This window comes from Haliaeetus leucocephalus, unplaced genomic scaffold (assembly GCF_000737465.1).
Source record: "Haliaeetus leucocephalus isolate CR32 unplaced genomic scaffold, Haliaeetus_leucocephalus-4.0 Scaffold137, whole genome shotgun sequence".
In the NCBI taxonomy this organism is placed as follows: domain Eukaryota; kingdom Metazoa; phylum Chordata; class Aves; order Accipitriformes; family Accipitridae; genus Haliaeetus; species Haliaeetus leucocephalus.
In genome coordinates, this window is record NW_010972573.1 from 2,022,696 (window position 1) to 2,044,652 (window position 21,957).

Consider the following 21,957-nt stretch of genomic DNA (forward strand, 5'->3'; position numbering starts at 1 on the left):
ATGTTATTTCCTCAGCTCTTTACAATATAAATAAAACAGTAATGTTCATTTTGTAATGAGGTTATCAACCACAGACAAATGAGGGCATAATGACAGATTGGCTAAGTACTGAATGATTTCTAAGAAAGCAAAGCAGCAATATTCAGTGTCAGATCCAGCACAGATTAACTGCTAGAGTACAACGTAGACAGAAGATAGGCCCTTAAGTCCAAAATCATGTACTTGATTGGTATTTAACCCAGAAAAGGTCTTTCTCTCCATTTATTAATTTCCCAGTCACTTAAACATGCATCTCTGGACATGTCCAGAGCTGCCTCAGCCTTTACAAGAGGGCAACAGGGCACCTGTTTAGGCTAAGCGCAGTTGTGAGCCAGAAACTGTTTCCCCATCACAGGCACAGAACTCTAACCAGCTTCCCCAGTGCAAATCCACCTGCAGGATTTGGTAACCCACAAAATGCAATTGCAGCTCTCACATTCTTCTAAAACAGAGCGAGAGCATAAACAATCACCAGGTCCTTTATATTGATGGGTAGTGATTAAAGCACCAATAGCGGGCAACCCATTTCAACACACTCCACTGTTAGAAGCATTTGGGGTCCTTATCCTTCACCTCCCAACACAAGCTCTTGGTTCCAGTACTGTGCTCCTGTTCCTGTTCTGTCCCTGGCCTCACAGATGCTGAATGAATGTATATGTGAAGGCACAACTTCAAAGGAAAGCAGAGAGCCTCCTTCTCCTTTTTTCCAGAATACTTTTACAGCCTGTCCACGATCATATTCCCCTAGAAGGTAAAAAAACATGGATTTAAATCCCCTCAGGTGGAGCAGGCAAAGGCCCCTGAGTCTCCCACTTCCCAAGAAACCATCTGGCTGTTATAGAAAAGAAAGGACATCACCTCTGCTCTTTAATACTTTTTTTTTAAGAGAGCAAACCTCACGCAGTTCGGTGAAAGAAATGGTATCAGCACCTTTATTTGGGGATCTGAGCCTTTCCCATAAGGTTTTAAGGTTCATCACCATCCTCAGCATTTCCTTGCTGACCAGTTGTGTGCAGCAGCATCAGAGGCTCCCTGCTCAGCATGGCTGCTTCTCTGGGTCCCTTCTGGAGGAGCATGAATCCTGCCCTGGCTCTGAGTCCTGGTGTCCTGGACTGGCCCTCCTCTAGGGACCAGAGGCCCCAAACATAGGCATGGCAGAGCCTGGCTTTTAGGCACTGATGTCTTTTTTTAGATCTAGCCTGATCTGTGTTAAGGCCAAGCCAAGAGTGGCAATTCCTTACAAAGTATTTGTATATGGAGAAAATGCTTCCCAAAATGCTAAGCGTTTTCATATCTTATTTATATCCATGGGAGCTGAGGAGCTACAGCACTTCATGGGAGTCACTCAGCTTTGCAGGATGAGACTCTTAAGGACTCCACATAACAAGATTAAAATAATGCACTGCGAATTGTTCGGTACTGGTCACTATTTCTTCCCTTCTACATACAGCGATAATTGCCACCGCAATATCTTTTTACTGCTTTTTTATTAAACCCATACATTGTTTTTCTGCTAAAAATAAAGACTAAACGCAGATCACTCAAGTTAATAGTGTCCTGATGTGCAAATACTGCACGTTGAGCAGTGTGACTGGGACAGTGCCCGGGGCTGACACGTATTTGCCCCCACACGGGAGGGCAGCCCCGAGCGCATCACGGGGCCCTTAGCGCCCTAAAAATTGTCTAAAAATTGTCCCCGGCAGCACGTGCCCTGGGCGGCCTCCCCAGGCACTGCGGCTCTCCTGCTTGGGGACCCTGGGGCTGTGGAGCAGCCTGCTGACCGGCCGTGCCCTGCCGCAGAGGGGCGAGCTGCGGGCAAAGAGGTGCCGAAGGCGTGAGGAACGGGTCGTACTGGGAGTACTGGGGGGGTGACAGCTCTGAGACCCGGGCCTACGCGCCTCCCTCCTGGCAGACGGACATAGGGAAGGGCCGGATTCCACGCGGGCGGCCGCGGGGGGAGGGAAGGAGGGCGTTCGCCACCGGCCCCGACGGCCGAGGAAGAGGCGAGAGGAGGGTCCCAGCCCCGGGGCAGACACCCGAGGAGCTCGGGCGAGGCGAGGCCGGTGCCGCAGGCGGGAGGCCGGGGGCTGCGGCTGCGGACAGCGGCGGGACCCGCTTCCCCGGCGGCGCCGGCGGCGCTGCCCGGCCCGGCGCCTCGCAGGCTCCATACGAGAAGTGTTGCTGCCACCTCACGTCCTCTCGCAGTAGTGTTACCCCCAGGAAAGGGACGGGGGGAGCGGGGCCACCTCCCGCCGACCCCCCCGGGGCGGGAGCCACCTGCCCGCCCCAGCGCTACCCCCCCAAAACCTGCTCTCGTAGCCCCCGGCGTGGGTCCCGAAGGACCCGAGCGAAGCCCGGGCGCTTATGCCGGGTTGCCGCCAGGACCGCGTGGGTAGGGATGCTCTGGAAAACTCGTCTTGCTCCCTCTTTTTAACTAATCGCATCACCCCCACCTTTCGTGCGGACGCAGCACTCTGTTCCCCAAACGCCTTTCCAGCTCCTTTGGAAGGCAACGTTTTCATTTTGAACAGACGGCCTGCCCCAGAGCTGATGCATTTTAACTGGGCTGCTTTAAAATTCACGCCTTCTGTTAAGCTGCATTTAATTTGGGTGAGTTTTACCCTGCCAGGAAAGGTGAGACTGAATGCGGAGTCTGGTCTCATTCCTGACATGGGGAATACGACGCAGGAGCAAGAGCACTCCACCTTTTTTGTGTACTCCTTAACTGTCGTTTCTTTTGTTCCCAAACCCCTTTTCCCCCTTCAATTTCAGGCTTAATTAGAACAGCTCTAATGAACATGGACCGAGAAGCAAAAGAATATTACGAAGTGATTATCCAGGCCAAGGATATGGGTGGACAGCTGGGAGGATTAGCTGGAACAACCACAGTCAACATCACCCTCTCTGATGTCAATGACAATCCACCCAGATTTCCACAGAGTGAGTACCCGCTGCGCCAGGACAGGCAGAAAGAGTTGGCTGAGTTGTACAGCTGCTCTTTGCTCTCATTACAGCCGTTTTCAAACTCAGGATAGTGACAATTAGAGGTGGGCAGAATTTCAGATTGATGAAGGAACTTTCCTTCAGAAAAATGTCCAAATGGAGCATTTACCACCTTGTCTTTCAGAAAAGGTGTCTGACCTCCAAAATCATCAAAAACAACACTTTTTAAAGGGTAGAAAATTTACAGAAAATGGAAAGGAGGACATCTTTTGTGTTCCTAGACTGCTCATGGCCATTGCCTTTGGCTGCTAATTGCTGCCCTGATCCTCTTTTCATCCTATCTCCAAACGGATGTCTGTCAAATCAGGCACATGTGGCAGTGGTGGAAGTTGAAAGATAATTCATTCAACACTCCAGCCAGGCCACTGCAGAGGAGCATCTGGTAGCTGTGCTGCCAGTATAGAGTGCGTTGACATACAGACTGCTCTCCAGGAAACGTTCACCTAAACCTTGGCAATATATAGTTAAACCCTAAGACATGTAACAGCCACGGTTAATGGAATGCAAAAATAGGCAACTCCATTGTTAGCAGAAAAGTTACTTTGTATTTACAAAAGTGAGTTTCAAAGCAAGGTTTGCAATATTTTGCTCTTCCTTTTTAAAATTTTTTAGATCAAATTTATCTACATAATTCTATATTACAGTTAAAAATTCAAAAGAAACTTTTCAGGTTTGATTGAACTAAATCTTTCAAAGGTTATACTTTTTTTAAAAAAAAGAAAGCTGATTGTTCTGGTGGTGTAGATCAGTCTCAAGCCAGTTTGGTTTTGCCATTTTTCTCATCTAGCTGAGAAATGAAAACTCCTGCAGTTCCTTTTGTTCCTATTCTTCTTCTCCATCTGCTTCTGCATGTTGCACTGCTAAATCAAAGCACTCCACTAAGATCAGCAAGAACCCTCAACTTTCACTTTTCTTCTTCTGTCAGAGCAACTTGCTGAACATACCATTACCAATCCTGTTTTGAAAGTGGCATGAATTGTATCTGTTTGATATCAAACCCTTGATTAAGAAATATGACAATAGATCAAACCCCATCCTTGGTGTTATTCTGCCTTACAAAGCTCAATAATTGGTGGAGTCAACAGAGAGAGTGCAGCAAGGAAGGGTTGAACATAAAGTATGATGTCAGAGAAGTATTTTAGATACAACATTTATATTTTTAAAACACACTTTTAAAATAGCAGCACTCTCTTTCGCCAGGCTTGCTGCTAAGCAAATTAGTGATGCACCAAATGTGCTCAAGACAGGGTTTGTAGGGAGAGGTAGTATATTTTAATAGAGTAACTGGTAGATTTGGAAGAAACTGGCAAGCTTCTGAGCTCTCAATCCCTTGTTCAGGGCTGAAAAGAAGTTTGTAACGGATTTGAGAAAGGATTTGTGGTCCTCAAAACTTGTGTATTTATTCCCTCTGTACAAGCCAATCTAGTAAAAGGTGCTTGTCCTATTAAATCTGTTTCATATCTTGCTTTATATCACGGCTGCAACAGCACTGGTGTTAATTGCCCTATTTTTCTAGTTGAAGTTCCCATTTTCAGGTATATTGCTGTTTTGAAAAGAACTCGTTGAACAAACCTGTTGATATGACAAACACCTAAATAAAAATTTCCCAGGCAATTCAGTTGGGCTGTGGCTTTTTAAGGGAAACCACACTGGTGTTGCAGCTTTGGGAAAGGCACTAGAGACTCCCTGCAGGCTGTGCAGTATTGTGGTCTGCCCTGATCCATTCTTTGCATCGTTGTGCAGTTTTCAGTTCCTTTTCACAGCCTGTTTTTTTGCTCCCCTCTCCCTCTCTGCTGCCTGTGCCAGAGCATTATCAGATGAGTGTGCTGGAGTCCGCTCCCGTCAGCTCCACTGTGGGCCGCGTGGTTGCTAAAGACCTGGATGAAGGCATTAATGCAGAGATGAAATACAGCCTTGTGGATGGAGATGGACTGGATGTCTTTGATATTAACACTGATCCTAATTACCAAGTTGGCATCATAACTGTAAGAAAGGTAGTAAAGTTTCCTTTGTATAGTAATTTATATGGCTAACGGTCCTGGTTACATTTTATGTGTGCAATATTCCCTTATGCCTGTAGTAACTTGGTTCCCATTACATGACAGTAGCCCCTTTCCTGCTATAAAACACAATTTCTTTAACATTCATTGCTAAAATATGAAAGCAGACTGTGTTCCTAGGAGCAACCTTTAAAAAGTGGGGACAGCATTAGCATAAACATGTCTTTTCCCACTGAAGGAATGTTCTGATTCACTATTTATCTATTTAAATATTCTCTGTAGCTTAATTATCCTACAATGCAAGAAATTAGATCAATATTTGCATTTGAACTGTACACATTTTTCACTCCGGTGTCCCACAAACAATAATAAAGCATGACTTAGAATTATTTATAAACCAATAAAACCTAGGCAGTTTTTTTTTAATTGCTGCTTGAAGATCCATAAATGCTAATTAGGCTAGAAGAAGCTGTCTCTAAAATGGCAGCTGTGAAACTGCTTGTACTCTGTACCCCAGGCTATGCAGAAAGGCATCGAGTATTTTGCTTAGACTCCCTGCTATAGGATATTTATTCTACAATCTTACATAAATGCTACAAGTTCAACTCTGTTTCTAGGTTATGAAATTGTAACCATATTTCTGCCTAAGCATATCTAGTGTACTAATAAGGAAGTATGGTCTCCATTTAAATAGCCTGGGACTAAATTGTGCACTAAAATGGAACAACACATGAGAGAGATTTGACCCTGCAAGCCTCTATGCCCTACAGCAAAGCATTTAAGCATGTATTTATGGTCACCTCTCTCCAACTCTTGTTTATGCACACTAGTCCCTAAAGTTAAGCATGTTTGCTGGAATGAAATAGATATTGAATGCAAACTCTAATGTAATTTTTCACTTATTTATTGATGAAAGAAAATAGTTTCTTTGGAGTAAGTGTGTCAATAAGCTTGACTTTTGTTATTATGAATGCAATTTTACTAGATGTTCATGTATGTCAGGAGAAGTTATAAAAATTTATGTCATCAATCATACCAGATATGTACTGGCATCAGGTACATACTGCTCAAACCACCTGCTGTACATAAATGTTTGTAAAATTCTATATATGACTGTAGCTTTTAGTAATGTTATGATTATCAGTAGCCAAATATTGGGAAAGTTGTCCTTTGGATCCACTCAAGCAAAAAAAAGATTCAACTGGTGTTGATATAAAAGGATATCAAAATGGGGGGGAGACAATTTCTAAACCCAGAATGAAATCTTCTTTGAAAGAAAGCAAAACTTTCTCTTTCATTTTTCTAGACAGATTTCCCAAACAAAATAACAAACACTTCTATCATGGACATCAAAAAGTCAGAATTTACAGTTACAGATAAGACCACTGCTTGTGGTGTTGTGGCCGGTTGTCTCAGCCCACTAACCCCACAAAATGTTGAGCACCTCCTGACGAGCTCCTTCAAAGCTCCCTGCCTGGGAGGCTGATACTCACGCCGGAGGAGGACAGCCCGGGTGAGACAGTGGTGGGTTACGCAGCCAGCACGGAGCCCAGCGCCCAGGAGACCCCGGTGCTGCCCTCCTCCCCGGCCACTGCCCTGTCAATCACTTTCTCATAGCAGGTCTTGCTAAATCCCACCTGCATGGCACACCTCCTGGTGCCTGTCTCAGCACTGGGGGAAGGCAGACGAAGACGAGGAGAGGTTTCCACGGGTTGCCTTTCCTCTCGGCTGTGTTTTGTAGCATGCTCGGTTCGTAGGAGAAGGCAACCTGCTTGCCCTCTCCATGAGACAAGTGTTGGAAAGAGTTTTGAACGCACCCATGGAAGACAAATCTGAAGAGGTGGGGCAGCGGTGCTGAGGCACTGGCACACGAGAGGATCAGGAGGGAAAGCCATGGTTGCTGATGAAGGCGTCCAGAGCAAACTGAGGGTATCTGAACTCAGGAGCATCAAAAATGTGATGACCTTGCACACTTGTTTGATTTTCTCACTTTTTCTAACTAGGTGATTCAGTCTTGTCCTAATGCAGTTGGGGTTTATAGTTATTAAGTGTTTCTGTGATTTAACTGCTCTTTTTATAACTTAGCTTTTTAGTGTATGTATGTGCAACATTTCTCACATAGTTTTCTTCACATGAGAAACCATGAGATATAATGGCCTCTTTCTTAGTATATGTTTAGGCAGCTTTGCATTGCACATTCCTTGCCAGATGGACAATAAGTGTTGCTTAGTCATGTAAATATATTCTATTGCTATTTTTTACAATGCATAACTATGCAACTGGTAGACCATAATGACTCTGCAGTAATGGGTAATATGTTTGTAGATCTAGCTAAATCCTTGCTGACAAGTGCTATGCCTGCAGTAGTCACTGATTTACCAAGTGGAACTAAGGGCAGCAGAAGCAAGTTTCAGATCATCTGTTCGTACCTGCTGCCACAGGTTGCATAGTTCATACTGTATTACTGCAGAGCATCTCCAGTAACACTGGAGCATCATCTCCCCAGCACAAGAAAACCAGTTCCCATTCCGGTCTTCATTCCTCACCCCAATGTACTAAATGCTGAGTGAATTTTAGTTTTATAATTTCAAGAACTCCGGTCTTTCATCAGGCGTTCCTATGCAGGACATCCTTACTGGTAATTTTACTGTGAAAGCGTGAGCTTTTTTATGTCACTGCAATGTTTCCACTTCTGAAGAAAGAAGCTGTTGTGGCAGTAGACAAGTACTGAAGCCTCCACCGAATTCAGGGGGTGTTTTGAGGCCCATAGTACATACTCCTGCCATGCCTGAGCATGTGAAACTTCTGCTGATGTTGCTTAAACTAATACACATCTCATGGCTGCAGAATTGGCCAGCTGCACTATCATGCAGGGCAGAAAAGAGATGGGTTATGACTGGCCAAGGAGGACTTCACTGCTACAGTAATGATCTTTGCACCTTTGGCTTCCAGTTGTTTTGGCATCCTCCTTCTTCTCTGTTTTCCTGCCCATCTCCTTGCCATGGTCTGGTGGTACGTCTTCAAAAAGAAAGAGCTGAATAGGAAAAGCAAAGGTGTTGGATGGGAACAGCAGTGATCTTACTGTAGTCTAAATGAACCAAGGCTGTGCATGGTAGTTCCACACATATGTACGAATAAAGCCACGTTTTGAAAGCCATTCATGTAACAAAAAGGAGTATGTCCCACTGGCCAACCCTGAGAATTGGGCCATTTCTTTTCTGGTACAAAGTTTGTCTTGCTCAGGATCTGTGCCAGCTAAGGGGATCCAGTTGTGTTGGTTTTCAGCATTAAAACTCCTCAGATTATACAAGTAAAGAGTTGTGACCATTTAACCATAGCAAGATTCCTTGTAGCTTCTAACTGCAGCCTGAGAAGTATGACTGTGTCCTCTGTAAGGTGTACTTCATCTGGTGAAATTTTTTTGTATATGTTGGACTGGCCCTTCCATACTGTCATTCTGGTTTTTCAGGTGCTTTTAGTCATCTCTTATTGAGACTGGTAAATTGCACATTAAATATGGAATTCTCCATTTAGTTCTAATTGGGTTTTGGAGAGGCCCTATTCTCTTCAGGGATCTGTGAAAAGAAGAGGGAAGGGAAATGAAAAATTTATTTATTGAAAAGTTCAGTGTCAGCATTAATTATTTCTATATCCATGTTCACCATGTAAGTAGTTTTATCTAGATAGGAAATAAAATTCATGAAACTACTAACAGAGGAAGCTGCCCCCTCTTTATCCATTATCTCAGGAAAGAAAAGAATAAAAGCCATTCCCACTCCTTGTTTCAAATAATACTTGAGTATTTCATACAAAGTAGAAGAGCTCCCACAGGAAGAGGTCAGACGACCTCATAATGCTTTGAAATTAAACTATTCTCTAGGCAGGGAGGAGATTCCAATCCTAGCACTCAGCACACCTGGATTGTGAACATGTGTTTAAGACACTTACTGAGAGGAGAAAAACCCCACTTCTAGAAGGATGGATTACTGATAAAAACTGGTACAGGATCCTGCAAGAGAGGCTGACCCTGTCCCCTGCTCCCACCGGAGCCCTTTAGCAGCTTGGCAGACAGGGCTCTGGAGACAAGACTCTGATCTGCTCAGGGAGATAAGAGGATGCTAACTAGGACCTCCACCTCATGGGTGTGCATCCTTGTCCCTGCCACCAGGACTCATTTTTGAGAAACCGACTCTTTGTATCTTTACCTTATTTTCAGGTGCTCCCATACTGTCTGTTTCTGCCTGTATTTTCCTCAGAGTGGCATGAAACACACTGGGTGAATCACAATGCAATGGTGGTGTGGCTGCTTTAATTTTCATTTCAGCAAGAATAATGAAAGAATATGTATTCTGCAATGATCTGCAAATATTTTTCCTGGCTTTTTCAGTTCAACTGTTAAATTAAAAAAAAAAAAAGGTGTAGACAGTGCCATTTCTAATACTACTGTCACTCAATGCTTTGTCTCCATCTGCAAATATTTACCTTTGTTACCCTTATGATTAAAAATCATAGTAAAGATTTATTTTAAAAAAGAAGCATCAGTTTATATTAGAGGGCATCCTTTACTTCTGAAAATTAAAATTATATGGCCTAAATCATATGCCTTAGTGTGCCTAATGCCAGATTTTTTTTTCTCTTCAGCCTTTAAGTTTTGAGAGCAAGAAAAGCTACACCTTGAAAGTAGAGGGTGCCAACCCCCACCTGGAAATGAGGTTCCTGAACCTGGGTCCCTTCCGTGACACCACCACCGTCCACATCAGTGTGGAGGATGTAGATGAACCTCCTGTGTTCGAGCCCAGCTTCTACTTTGTGGAAGTGCCCGAGGACGTGGAGATTGGAACCACCATACAGATCATTTCTGCCAAGGACCCCGATGTGACCAACAACTCCATCAGGTCTGTCCCATCTTTGTGTGTTCCCCCAGAAGTGCTCCTGGTACGTCCGGTTGGTGGGGTGGTGATGGGGCTGAAACAGCACTGGTGGGAGGGAAACTCTCTATTTAGCCAGTAGAAGTCATCAGTGGGTTTAGTCAAACTAGATCTCACACACTGAGGGGCTCTCCTACGACTGTCAAAGCAATGCAGGAGCTCACCCTTGCCTTTTCTGTGGTATGGAGAACGTCTGCATCTAGCATTGCAATGAACTGGTCAGGCATGTCCTGATAGGGTACATTAAAAACAAACCCCAGACCCTCGTGCCTTTACTGGCACAAAACCTGACAGCATCACTGAGAATCTGCTGCCATACCAAGAGGAAAGTAATCAACTCACTTCTCCTTTCTCCCCCTTCTGTTTCAAAGCCTGCCTTTGTCAACAGCGCAAATACAGAGCTACTTTTGGAGTAGAATGAATGCATACTAATAAGTATTAATGAACCACTAAATTATATAGTGTCTGGTCAAACCTGCAGAGCTAGATATTCCCATAAGGAGTTAATAAAGGTAAAGGTGTATTTACAGCCATGGGAGCTTTGTAGCTGCAACTCAGCAAGGAGCCGAAGGAGCAGATCTGTGTGATCACAGCACTCTTTTCCATAGTGGCTGCCAAGCCAGGCCAGTTTATGAGAGAAGACTGTTTTTCTCCAAGGCCAGCCCACGTACTAATTTTCACAATCTGCAGAAAGTCGGAGTGACTGCAAGTTAATAATCCCAGCAGGTCGGCTGCTTCTGTCATCCAAGAAACACTTTGGGTGTTGAGCTGCTCTTTGCCTAGCCTTGCGTCAGTCCAGCTTCTGAATTGTCTACGTTCGGGAACAGTCCTGGGAAATACAGGAGGGAGCCAAAACATCAAATATTTGGAGTTTTTGAAGGAAGTTAAATCTATATGAGCCACTCTGTGGGCTTCAGTTAGGAGATCTGAGCAGACACAAAGCCTTTTCTTCTTAATGATATTGCTTTCTGTGTTGCTGCTCTAATTATTTTTTTCATCTCTGCTACCTTAATATACCTATCTTTTCTACCTACATTATAAGGTTATCATACGTCTCATGACACTGTCTCAAATTCTTCAATAAAACTAAGTATTATACTGTCTGCAACACAATTTCATTAGCCTAAACTTTTTCCACTTGCATCCTATTTTGCTGATTACTGTCTAGCATTATCCAAACAGTGCAGTGCAAACAGCTTTGTGCTAATCTGCTTAAAGTAGTGTAAGAATAATTCTGCGGACTATCAGAGGGTAGAAGTGTTCATTGTTATTTTTAATGAGGTTTTTCTTAGTTTTCTTCAGAGCTTTCCAGTCACTACCCTTGATGAAACAGCACTCTATAAAGCGCAGAATGCATCACCAAAGATATATTTAAAATAAAAAAAAGTTGCAAATATGCAGAGACTCCTTTGTAACTCCGTTCCTTCCCACATTTCTTCCTCTTTTTCTTCCCATCTTTCTCCCTTCCCACTTTCCTTTCTTTCCTCCCTCCTTCCCTCCTTCCTCCCCCACACCTATTATGTACAAATGTAAATGATTGGGGTAGAGAAAACAGGGGAAAAAAGAATAAATATCATTTGTAATGCTATCTAAAATGCAGATGTTAAGAATTAGTACTCCTTGCCTCTCATGTGGTCTCCTCTATCCATGCCAAATCTATGCAGTATCAGTCTGGCAATGTTTTAGGCTTGCTCTGCATTCACTTTGCACAGAGCAAGCAAGATAAAAAAACAAAATCCCAGATATGTATTTTGTTACACAAGCTGAAATCCATCTGAAATTAAAACTGTGACCTGACCCCTTCTGTTGCCATTTTTTCATGTATGGAAAAGCCAGGACACATTTTGGAAGGGCTCACTAAACACAAGGAAACTCTCAAATCCTCATTTTCCCAGCATCCAGTATCTGGACTCCCCCACTGTGAAATTCTGATGGCTGGAAATATGCCATGATTGTTGTTAAGTGATTCAGGAAGATTGCCTAAAGAGTACAGTGGAAACGAGTGTGAAGGAGCAGGTATTATTAACAGAATTTACATGGAGAATCCAGACAAAACTCCACCTGTGCCTCTTGACACTAGTGATTAATACCACACCACTAATCACAAGGTCATATTCAATTTCAGATACTCATTGGCCTTAAACTGTCAGGGAGAAATTCTTTTTATAGCCCTCATACAAGAATAATTATTATAGCAAAATATAGCAACACTCATAATTATTTCCTAAATAAATCAAATACCTCAGAAATCTCTTTATTTAAGAAGAGATGGGAAGTACTGGGAAGGAAAGGGAAGCAAACCTGCCATCTTACGCTCTTTGATTTTTCTGAAAATAGGTGTAAAAGAATTTCCCAACAACACAGCTCAATAGTAATTTATATCCCAGTTTAATAAGTCCCTATATAAAGATCAGGCTGGCATGCTTGTTCCGGTGAATGCATTTGTGCTGAAAGGAGAAAATTCAGTAGAAAGAGCCCTGATCAGCATTCATTATGACTAATACTTGCAATTCCCATCAACTTTGAAGAAAGAACCAACAAAAATGAGACTATGCCTGGGCTCTGTTCTGGGCTGTGGCATTTACATAGGCGCATATGCGGCTTTTGCCAAAGGATCTCTTACCATGCTAACATAGTTAGCTAGGAAGGCAACTCATACATCTACTGTTAAGAGCAAGGTGATGCATGTGAAGGGTATTGAGTATTTTACACACCCTGTGAAATGGTCCCTCTGCCCAAGTACAGCAGTGAGACCTGTCAGTCAGCTGCCTCCCTGTCCGAGTTTTCTGGACTGCAGGTACCACCACACTCCCCTGCTCACGGTTGCGAGAAGCTTGTTCCCAGCATTAAACTGACATGATATTGGCCAGGCAGGTTCAGTAATTATGATGAATCAACCTCACCGAGGGAGCTGTTTTTCTGCCTGGATGATATGAGAAAGCCACTCATCATCCCCCTTGCGCTGACATGGCTCAATCAGTAGGATGGTCCAGGGCGCAGGTGGACTTTATTCCCCTGAAGGAGGACAGAATACAAAAGCATGAGGAAGGGAACAGTTCCTCCTCATCAGCCTAGGTGCCCAGAGAATGAGCTGATGTACAGTCATTTTCATCCTGTCTGAATTGTTCCTAATGAAAGGGTGTAATTATTTTGCTTAGTAAAAGAAATCACACTCCTCACTGACAGATTTTCTCTGTAAAGCAGAGGTTCCTGTGCTGAGCTGTACCTTGTTTTGAGGCTTCTTCCTCTAAATCTTCCTGTCTTCCAGCTCCATCCAAGTAGTACTCACCATTAAATGCCGTTAGCACCATGAACTCCTAGTTTTTTGAGCATCTCACTCTGTATCTACACAAGTCAATGGAGTACATAACTAGGCTGTGGAAGAATGTGGATCTGCTGTGTATGACAGTATTCTCATTGCTGGGGTACTACGCTGGCTATAACACAAGGTTTTGACAAGGGTTGCATAATATTTTTAATATGTACTCTTGCAGATACTCAATTGACAGGAGCAGTGATCCAGGACGGTTCTTTTATGTCGACATTACATCAGGAGCACTGATGACTGCAAGACCTCTTGACCGGGAGGACATTTCTTGGCACAACATCACTGTGCTGGCCATGGAGCTGAGTAAGGAGAATGCAGACTGTACATAGATGAAAGAGATAGAATAGACAAAGCAGGCTGAGAGATCTGAATTCAGCAATTCACATGTTCTTATGCACTGTGTGGGAAGCCGTATTAACTGAATTACGCTTCTGACATCAACAAGCGAATGCTGCATTTTATTTACTTTTTATGCTCCTTTTCACAGGGTGGTGGGAGGAGTAGAGGCTGGCAATTAAATGCAGAGTGCTGCTTTTTCAATTTGTTAGTATTCCAGGGATTTATTTAAAACCCTTCCTGATGGGTTTCTGCCAGAACTCTATCTCTTCAGAAGGGCTAGGCAGCTAAAGCAGATGTAAAGGCTGTACAGCTGCCAGAGCTGCCAGTGCTACCTGGGAGGATTGAGTGGTGCAGGGACTGGTAGGCAGCAATGATCCTACACTGCTAGGTCACTAGTTGAAGTCTGCTCTGGTTCAGCAGCAAGTAAATGTCATCACCATCTGCTTGCTGCATAAATAATTTGGGCCATAGTGCTTTGGAATATTCTAGTATGCTGAACTTGTTATGCTTTGGAGTTTTACAATGAGCTAAAACACATCTCAGGATTCATCCGTGCCAGGTATTTATGAAGACTATGAGAACAAGGAGATGCTGATCATTTCATAGTGTCAGTATGAAAAATTTAGCTAAGTTTGAAATATTAACTTGATGTGAGCTTCATAAAGGAGCTTGGGATATATAAGCAAATAAAATAAAAGGTTCACGCAATCTTCACCTGAAATCTCTTTGGTCCACATAGCTTTTGCTCAGGATCTGTTCATCTGCTGAGGGGCAGCAGCTTTTCAGAAGCTTGCTGCCAATAGCTGAGTCATTCCTCACATCTGAGAGAGCTCCCTGCACATCCAGGCTGTACCAGAGATATGGGGCAGTTTGAGAGAAAAAAGTTTCAAGAAGCTTGCCCAAAATGCAATCAGCCAACTTGAAGTTAGTAGAGGGAATATTTCACAAGAGCCAGGGTGACTCTGCCACATATTTGCAGGCTGTTCCAGCACACAATGCCTTTCTGTCCCCTTTTTAGTACTGAGACTGGGTTGGTGACACAATAGGAACTCAGGCCCATCTATTTTGAAGGTAGTTTTAATTTCAGCCACCAATGGCCATTGCAACTCCATGTAAATCCACATACACACATGAGTCTTTCAAAGCTGCCCCTGTAGCAGCACTCGAGGGTGAGAGCAATATGAAGGCATGTCTTCCTTTGACTCATCCTTTGTCAATCCTCTGTCAGTTTTGCTCTGAACATGTGCAGCACAATATTTTAATTCAGTGAATAGTTTCAAAAATGTCATAGTTGTGCACTCCTGAATAAAGCTCCTAGTTTTAAAAGTTAGATCAATATTACTAAGAGTGTAAATGAAGACATTCATCTGCCACAATGACAGGTGCGTTAGCAAGGTATGTATGGATAAGTAGGAAGCTGAAGGATTAAATTATAAATCAGGGAGAAACAATATAGTTTAAGAGTATTATCTCAGTGCTACAATGTGACACATTATGGATACAGTACATCACTGAACATTTAAGAAAATTCCAGAGTGTAAGGGAATTCTCTATTGTTTATATGAACATATCATTTCTTGCTATAGAGAGAGATCTTTCTGGAGATAAATCCACAAAGTGGTATGGCTAAAAAGAAGATGAGAACACTAATTTTTAAGAATTTTCTGGATTTTTGCACTTTTTCTGACCTCTTAATAATGAATTCTTTTTTTTTTTCTTTCTTCTTAGAGTTTATCATTAAATAAGGGAAAAAAAGATGTTTGGGGGCCAAAAAATACAGTAAGAAAAAAAAAATTATTCTGTGGCCACTTAGTTTGGGAATTGTAAAGATATGTGAAATGATGTATGGATTTACTGGCAAAGAAAGCTAATGAACCAGTGGGACAGAAATATCACAAATGATGTCATGCAGAATGTAAAATTTTCATTGCAATTTTAAGCTTCAGTGAAAGCTTTTCTGTACAATTTCATGTGTTATTACATTTTAACACACACACCCCCCCATACAAAGACACTATTTTTGAGTTCAAGGAACATAAATTCTGAACAAAGCCGTATCTGACCTGCAGAATTACCACTTTCAACAAGCTCTAAACAGCAAGCCTACCCTTAAAAGAGTCCCTTCCTAATTTGTGCCACCAGTACCAAGGCTCAACAAACAGTATTGCCCAGTCAAAGGGCAATAAAAAAAAGTATGGGGCATTGTCTAAAACTTTTGTTATAGAAATAGTCCCATTGGACTGAACCAGGTTGAAGCCTTTAAGGGAATTTGTTTGAAAAAGATGTGATTAGATGGGAAGCCAGGATAGATAGAGAGCAGCATTTGCAACTTCATTCCGAGTCACACTACCCACAAGTGACTGCAGTTCCCGATGGGAAAATGTCATGTAATGTGAGTCAGTAGCAAAAAAGCTGCTTTACCTCTTGAGCAGAGCGAGGAGCAGCCCCTTCCCCTTCCTGAATATTGCCTTTCTTTATGTCGTGCCTCCTCCTTCCAGACAACCCCTCGCAGGTGGGCAGCGTCTCTGTGACGGTGAAAGTCCTGGACGTGAACGACAACGCGCCAGAGTTTGCACGGTTTTACGAAGCTTTTGTTTGTGAAAACGCCAAAGCAGGGCAGGTGAGAAACGTTAGTAACACCAGGCGTTGGGGAGGGGATGCTGTCCTACACAGAGACAGCGTGCCAGAAAGGGTGAGCGTTGGAAAGAGGGCTCAGCTAACCACACGTTTCATGTGAACTCTCGTCAGCAGCTGCTTGTGCTGCTTTCCAAAGGCAAGCACATCTCACCAGGATTAGCATCGTATAAAGCACCTCTTTTTTCTCCCGCAGTAGTTTCCAGGCTCACTGCGCAATACACTTCATGGCTGAAATAAAGCCTTCCTTTGGGCAGGTGCCAGCAGGCAAACACCAAGTGTGTCCTGTAGCAGCATAAGAGAGGAGAAGTGTTATGAGAAGTGCCACGGAGTCAGCCCGGCCCACATGTGACAGACAAGGCTTACTGTTAAAAGACCCTATTTATAAGAGCCTTAAGCACCTCCGGACTTACGGGAGCTGGACATAACATACTACATCAGCTTCGAAGGGGTGCCAAACTGAATCTGTTCTGCCATGAGCTGGAGATGACAAAGAGTCATAGACAACACAGAACTTGCCGCTCTGCAAACTGTAAACCAGCACCTCCAAGCAAGTGGTGAAGCCTCTTTGCTCCTCTCCCTTCCAAACCCCATCAAAGCCCTTGAACAAGGTCTACCTGTGTCACAGATGGACATGAGTTCTCCCTCGCTGGAGGTGGTGCAAGCTCTACTGCTGATCGCTGATGGGGAGGCGACCTGGTGCTTCACCACCCATGGTCCACGGTGGGGACATGTGTCTCCTAATGAAAAGCTGACTAGCACAGTTTAAACATAGATGCACCACTCATGATTTGTGAAGGAAAAATTATGCTAGTACTATCACTGTGTGTTCGCTGAACTTCTCCCAGTTTGCTGTGAAGCAGAATGAAATAGCTACTCACCACTGGGACAACTGTCCTCACAACAGTCATATACAGGATAATTTCATCTCACTAATTTACAGAGGTCCTTAATAATATAGGGAATAGAAATCATTGCCTAGCCTTGTTCCTGGTTTTGAAGGGTCAGTGTCCTAAATAATAAGCTTTCTGAGAAATGCATGCTAATTTGGACTACTTCCTTCTGTGGAGAAAGCCAAATTCTGTTACCACATTTGAAAAGTTCTGAAATCAGTTTTAAGGTGGTGAATAAGACTTTATGGGTCTGTCATTTCCCTTTGAATCCAAAAATAACTTTTGAATGCAAAAATCCAGATGAAGATTTATTCCTCGTCTAAAAAGATGTCAGAATATTTATTCAGTCAGAGCTATAGCTCACTGTGCTTCAAGCTGATAGACCTACTTTACTAAGCCTCTATAGGTGAGGTGACAAATCTCTTTCTGGATTTAGCATTGTCTTAGTTTCTTTCCATGGTGTTATTTATTGCATATGCGGAGTGTCTGCATGGTTGCCTTTTCTCTCTTTCTTTTCCGCTGACATCTTGGGAAGAATTTAATTGATTTAAAATTAAGAGAGTGATAAAATAATCACCTGAAATCCTTCTTCACCTGAAAAATTAAGCTGAAAATAAGTATGGGCTTTCTTACAAGCTCTCTAATGCACAATGAATCTTCTGAACACCCTGGGCCCTCAGAAGAAAAAAGAAACATGCAACAGAAGATAGGGATGTATGACAGAAAAGTGTCTGTTATTTGAAGCAAAATGACTACGTCCTCCTTTGTATAAAAGTGATTTGCATGATCATAGCAAAATAAATGAAGCCTGCAAGGTCTTGAGTCTCTTCATGATTTATCTCTTGTACCTCTGCAAGACAGTTTCATTCAAATGCTGCAGTTGCTTATATTTATATATATAAATACGTTACCTGTTTGTTTATTTACATTATATATATATTTTGCTTCTCACCTGTTTCTGCTTTGTTCTCATATTCTGTAGCTGATCCAGACAGTGAGCGCCATTGACAAGGATGACCCACAGGAGGGTCAGCACTTCTACTACAGCTTGGCTCCGGAGGCAGCCAACAACCCCAACTTTACTCTAAGGGACAATCAAGGTAATCAGAGTGGACACAGACAGTTAGCTACTCTAATTTCTAATGCCTGAGTTGGACTTGAGAGGCTGTGTCTTACAGTGTGTGATAAGACTGCCATTTCAAATAATACCAAGTGACACCTGCTCCTTAAAGGCAGTGATAAAATGACATATTACTTAATACACTTGAAGGTTATATGATATTTTCCTCTCTATAAATATTCTCTAGCAATAGGCCCCTTTTTCTTCTTCGAGGAAATGTGCCAGTGTTTTGTGCAAATTCAGGTCTTGTGGTCAGGCTGCAGGCATCTCGGATTACCGGAGTGGAAATTGCATTCGTTCAAAAGGAGATGCTTAAAGGTAGGATAGCAACTGGAACTAGGAGACAAATCTGAAGGGAATTACATTGCTCTTTTTTTTGTACTCTTCATGTTTTCTCCCAGGCACAGAAAGGGAAGGTTCTTGTACTGTTCCAGTCTTTTCCCCCAAGCACTTTTCTTCTTCCTCTTTGCATATCCTTGTTTCCCTAGGGAAGAGAGGGAGGTAGGGAGGAGATGCAGAGCCTTAGAGGGGTAACTTGGCGTACAGCTAAAAGTCTGCGTAAGATGCGCTAAGTAGAAACTGAAACACCAGTGGGAAGACTCATGGCAAAGCACTGGCATTTGAGTATCCTAACCAGTGGAATTTTCTTCTTTTGGAGAAGCTTTGGTGGTTCTGGAGCCTGCAGAAAAGCCCCGCTGTGGCAGGCCTTCACATGACTGCTGCTGATAGAGGATCTCCACAGGCAGACAGCAGCGCTGAGGTCGGGTCCACACCAGCCTTCATCAGGAAAGAGGGACAACCTTGAGTGACCTAGTGCAGAGCTTTGAAAGTCAGTATGAGGGGGCTGGATTTCAGTAGGAGTTTAGTCTGTGAAGTACCACAAATCAGCATGCGATTCCAGAATAAATGGGGAGAAAGACTGGCCACCTGCAGCATCTGTGGCCGGTCCCCAAGCAGAGTGCCTGTCCCTGCTCCCATACATGCCTCCTTGTCACGCTAACTTCCATAAGCCCCTGTCTGTGCCTCTGGAGGCATATGAAAGAGCAACATAGAGGCTAATAAAGAAGCCCCTGCCTTCGCTAACCAAATATGTCTTAAAACATGCTACTTGCAGAGTCTGGAGCCCTCCTCCACAGCATGCTAATGCTTTTTCATTCCAAAAGCAATTTTTTTCTATTGTGTCTATTGTTTTTCTCTTCAGTGTCCCTGAAGCCTCCCCACACAATTTCTTGCATTGTTATCCCCTTCTCTCTCCCATTGTCTCCCTCTTTTTTATTTTTGAATATATATTGCCAAAATAAGTGAACAAATAAAACACAACTATTGCTAAAACATTTGGCAAACTAGGCTCATTTCATCCTCAAGGCATTGTTCTAAAAAAAGCAACTCACAAAATTCCCAGCATCAGATGCACTTTTTCTGTCTAAGGCCATACTTGCGATAATTTATAGTGACAGCAGTGACTGAATGGCTGTGCCTCCCGCTCTCTGTAAAATACCAGTTTTCCAGAGATATATATCACAAGAAGCTTAGGGTAACATTGGTTACAAATTTGAAATAAAAATATTAAGTATCAAACCACTGACTACTTGAAATATACACGTTAAGGATTAATTTACTGCCTCAGCAATTTAGAGTGCAGTAATCATTTCACTAAAAATAATTTATATTTTCATCTAGGGACCACTAAGGACTATATAAATTATATGACTTAGTCACAGAGGGGGTAGCTATACTCTGTGTCACAGGGTGGCAAGACAAGAAATAGAACCCACCTTGCTAGTCACAGCCTGTGCACGTAAACACGAGACAGCAACACTTCCCAGGCTGCGGGAAGGTGCTATTAAGATTAGCAATTGTGCTGATTACTTGGTTGTCCAATATAGCAGTAAGAGAAAGTGCAAGACGTGCAGCTTTCCTGGCAAGAATTAAAACCTTGATTTAAACCGAGCAACAGATAGATCACAGTTTGCATTCTGATGAGCTGTTTTACATATTTCTTTGGCCCTTGTCATTTTAGTCTCTGAGAACTTCTTCAGTCTATTCATTCTCCACGTATCTCTGGCAGACAGAGAAATCCTATTGTTCTCCACTTTATAGACGGGAATCCGGGACAAGAAGAAATTAAGCTACTTACACGCCTGGCTCCCTTTGAGTTCAGGAAAATCAGTGGCGGGTAGACATGTACGTATCTGCAAAGATCTGGGCCTAAATGTCTTCCGAAGGCCGTAGAGGATATATGTGATAAAGCAGGGAACTGAGCTGGGGTCTCCCATCTCTTCCGTTATTGAAGTAGGGCATTGGCAAGCCATCTTCCCCAGCGTCTAAATCCAGGTCAGATTATGCTGAGAAAAAGTTGGCAGAAGAGGCTTGCTGTAGGAAGGGGATGAACAATGAAATAAGTTTAATGCAACTCTGAGCTGATCTTCTGTTGACCCTTAACTGCTGCCCTCTGTCTTTGGGTACCAGGAACTGATGAAGAGAGCAGCCATTTTAATGGGTGCAGGCATCAGTGTCATACCACTGCCAGGCCCATCATTGGAAACTTCTGGCAGTCCTCCCCATTGCATTTGAATTTGTCCTAGAAAAATTTTTAGCTCTTCCTTCCTTCCCTAAAACTGTGGTCTACCTCACACTTTGGCAGAATGCAAAAGCAGTGTGCTGAAAATCCCCAAGAACAAATGTGACCCCTTCCTCAAGCCGGAGGTGTCTGTAATGCCTGCTTCCTTGTGCTCTTTCTCCCACACCTGGTGAAATATTTCTCTATATTATTCCTAACTATTCATAATTATTACAATTAGTTTTTAAAAACTAACAGAATTTCTGGGCTAATCATCCCCAGTTCTTGTACAGATGCATACAGAAAGACACCAAGCCCTTCTTGTGAGAAGAGCGTGGTTAGCTCTCATCTCAGGGTTTGGACCTACACAGTGGTTGATTCCCCTGACCTCTCCACAGAGGTACATCACTTCCAGGGGGGCATAAAACTGCAGGAAGGAGATGCTCCATGGCTTGCTCTCACAACCACATGAAGACACCAGCCTGCATGCCCGTGGGAAGTACAGGTTTCACCTCCTGCTGATCACACAGGTGTGGGACCCACCATCCTGCAATCTTCAGTATCTCTGCCCAGCGTTGTACCTAAATGCTACCATCCAGCCCTCTGTGAGCCAAAGACACTGTGTTGGAAGCTGTGATGCAAAAATATTGTGCATTCTTATCATGCTTGCTTTTTTTTTTTTTAATATAATGGGGTTTTCATGTCCTCACAAGCCCTCTTCTCTTGATGGCCGGGGCTTAGCAGATACCAAATTTGGAAGAAAATTGTGTATTCCGGTTTCTGCCATGCTGCATCACATTCCAGCATGTCCTTCGCACTGCAGTAGCACGTCAAATCACATTGGCTTTTGATGAGTCACACCACAAGCTTTGGCACCAATGTATTGCAGTTGCAGAGTAACAGGTAGAGCGATTCTTTAGGGAAGATTTGGATGCCTGCCTAGTACAAAGCAAAACAAAACAAAAGGACCAAAATGTAATGCCAAGAGTCACCAGGAGAATTTTATCACCAAGAACATTTAAGACCTGGGTGATATGGTCAGCACATCACAGAAAAAAAAAAAAAAAAAAAAAAAAAAAAAAAAAAAAAAAAAAAAAAATATATTTTTTTTAT

At 43.0% G+C, this 21,957-nt stretch overlaps 1 protein-coding gene across 1 annotated transcript in view; it reads left to right on the forward strand.

The window, feature by feature from the left end:
• Positions 1 to 21,957, forward strand: part of CDH20 (cadherin 20, type 2) — a 56,181-nt gene that overhangs the window by 28,062 nt on the left and 6,162 nt on the right. Inside the window, exons 5-10 of the mRNA XM_010585982.1 lie at positions 2,812 to 2,979; positions 4,849 to 5,036; positions 9,684 to 9,937; positions 13,465 to 13,601; positions 16,136 to 16,257; positions 18,147 to 18,264. Coding sequence (XP_010584284.1) covers positions 2,812 to 2,979; positions 4,849 to 5,036; positions 9,684 to 9,937; positions 13,465 to 13,601; positions 16,136 to 16,257; positions 18,147 to 18,264 — 987 coding nt within the window. The remainder of the gene's footprint in view (positions 1 to 2,811; positions 2,980 to 4,848; positions 5,037 to 9,683; positions 9,938 to 13,464; positions 13,602 to 16,135; positions 16,258 to 18,146; positions 18,265 to 21,957) is intronic.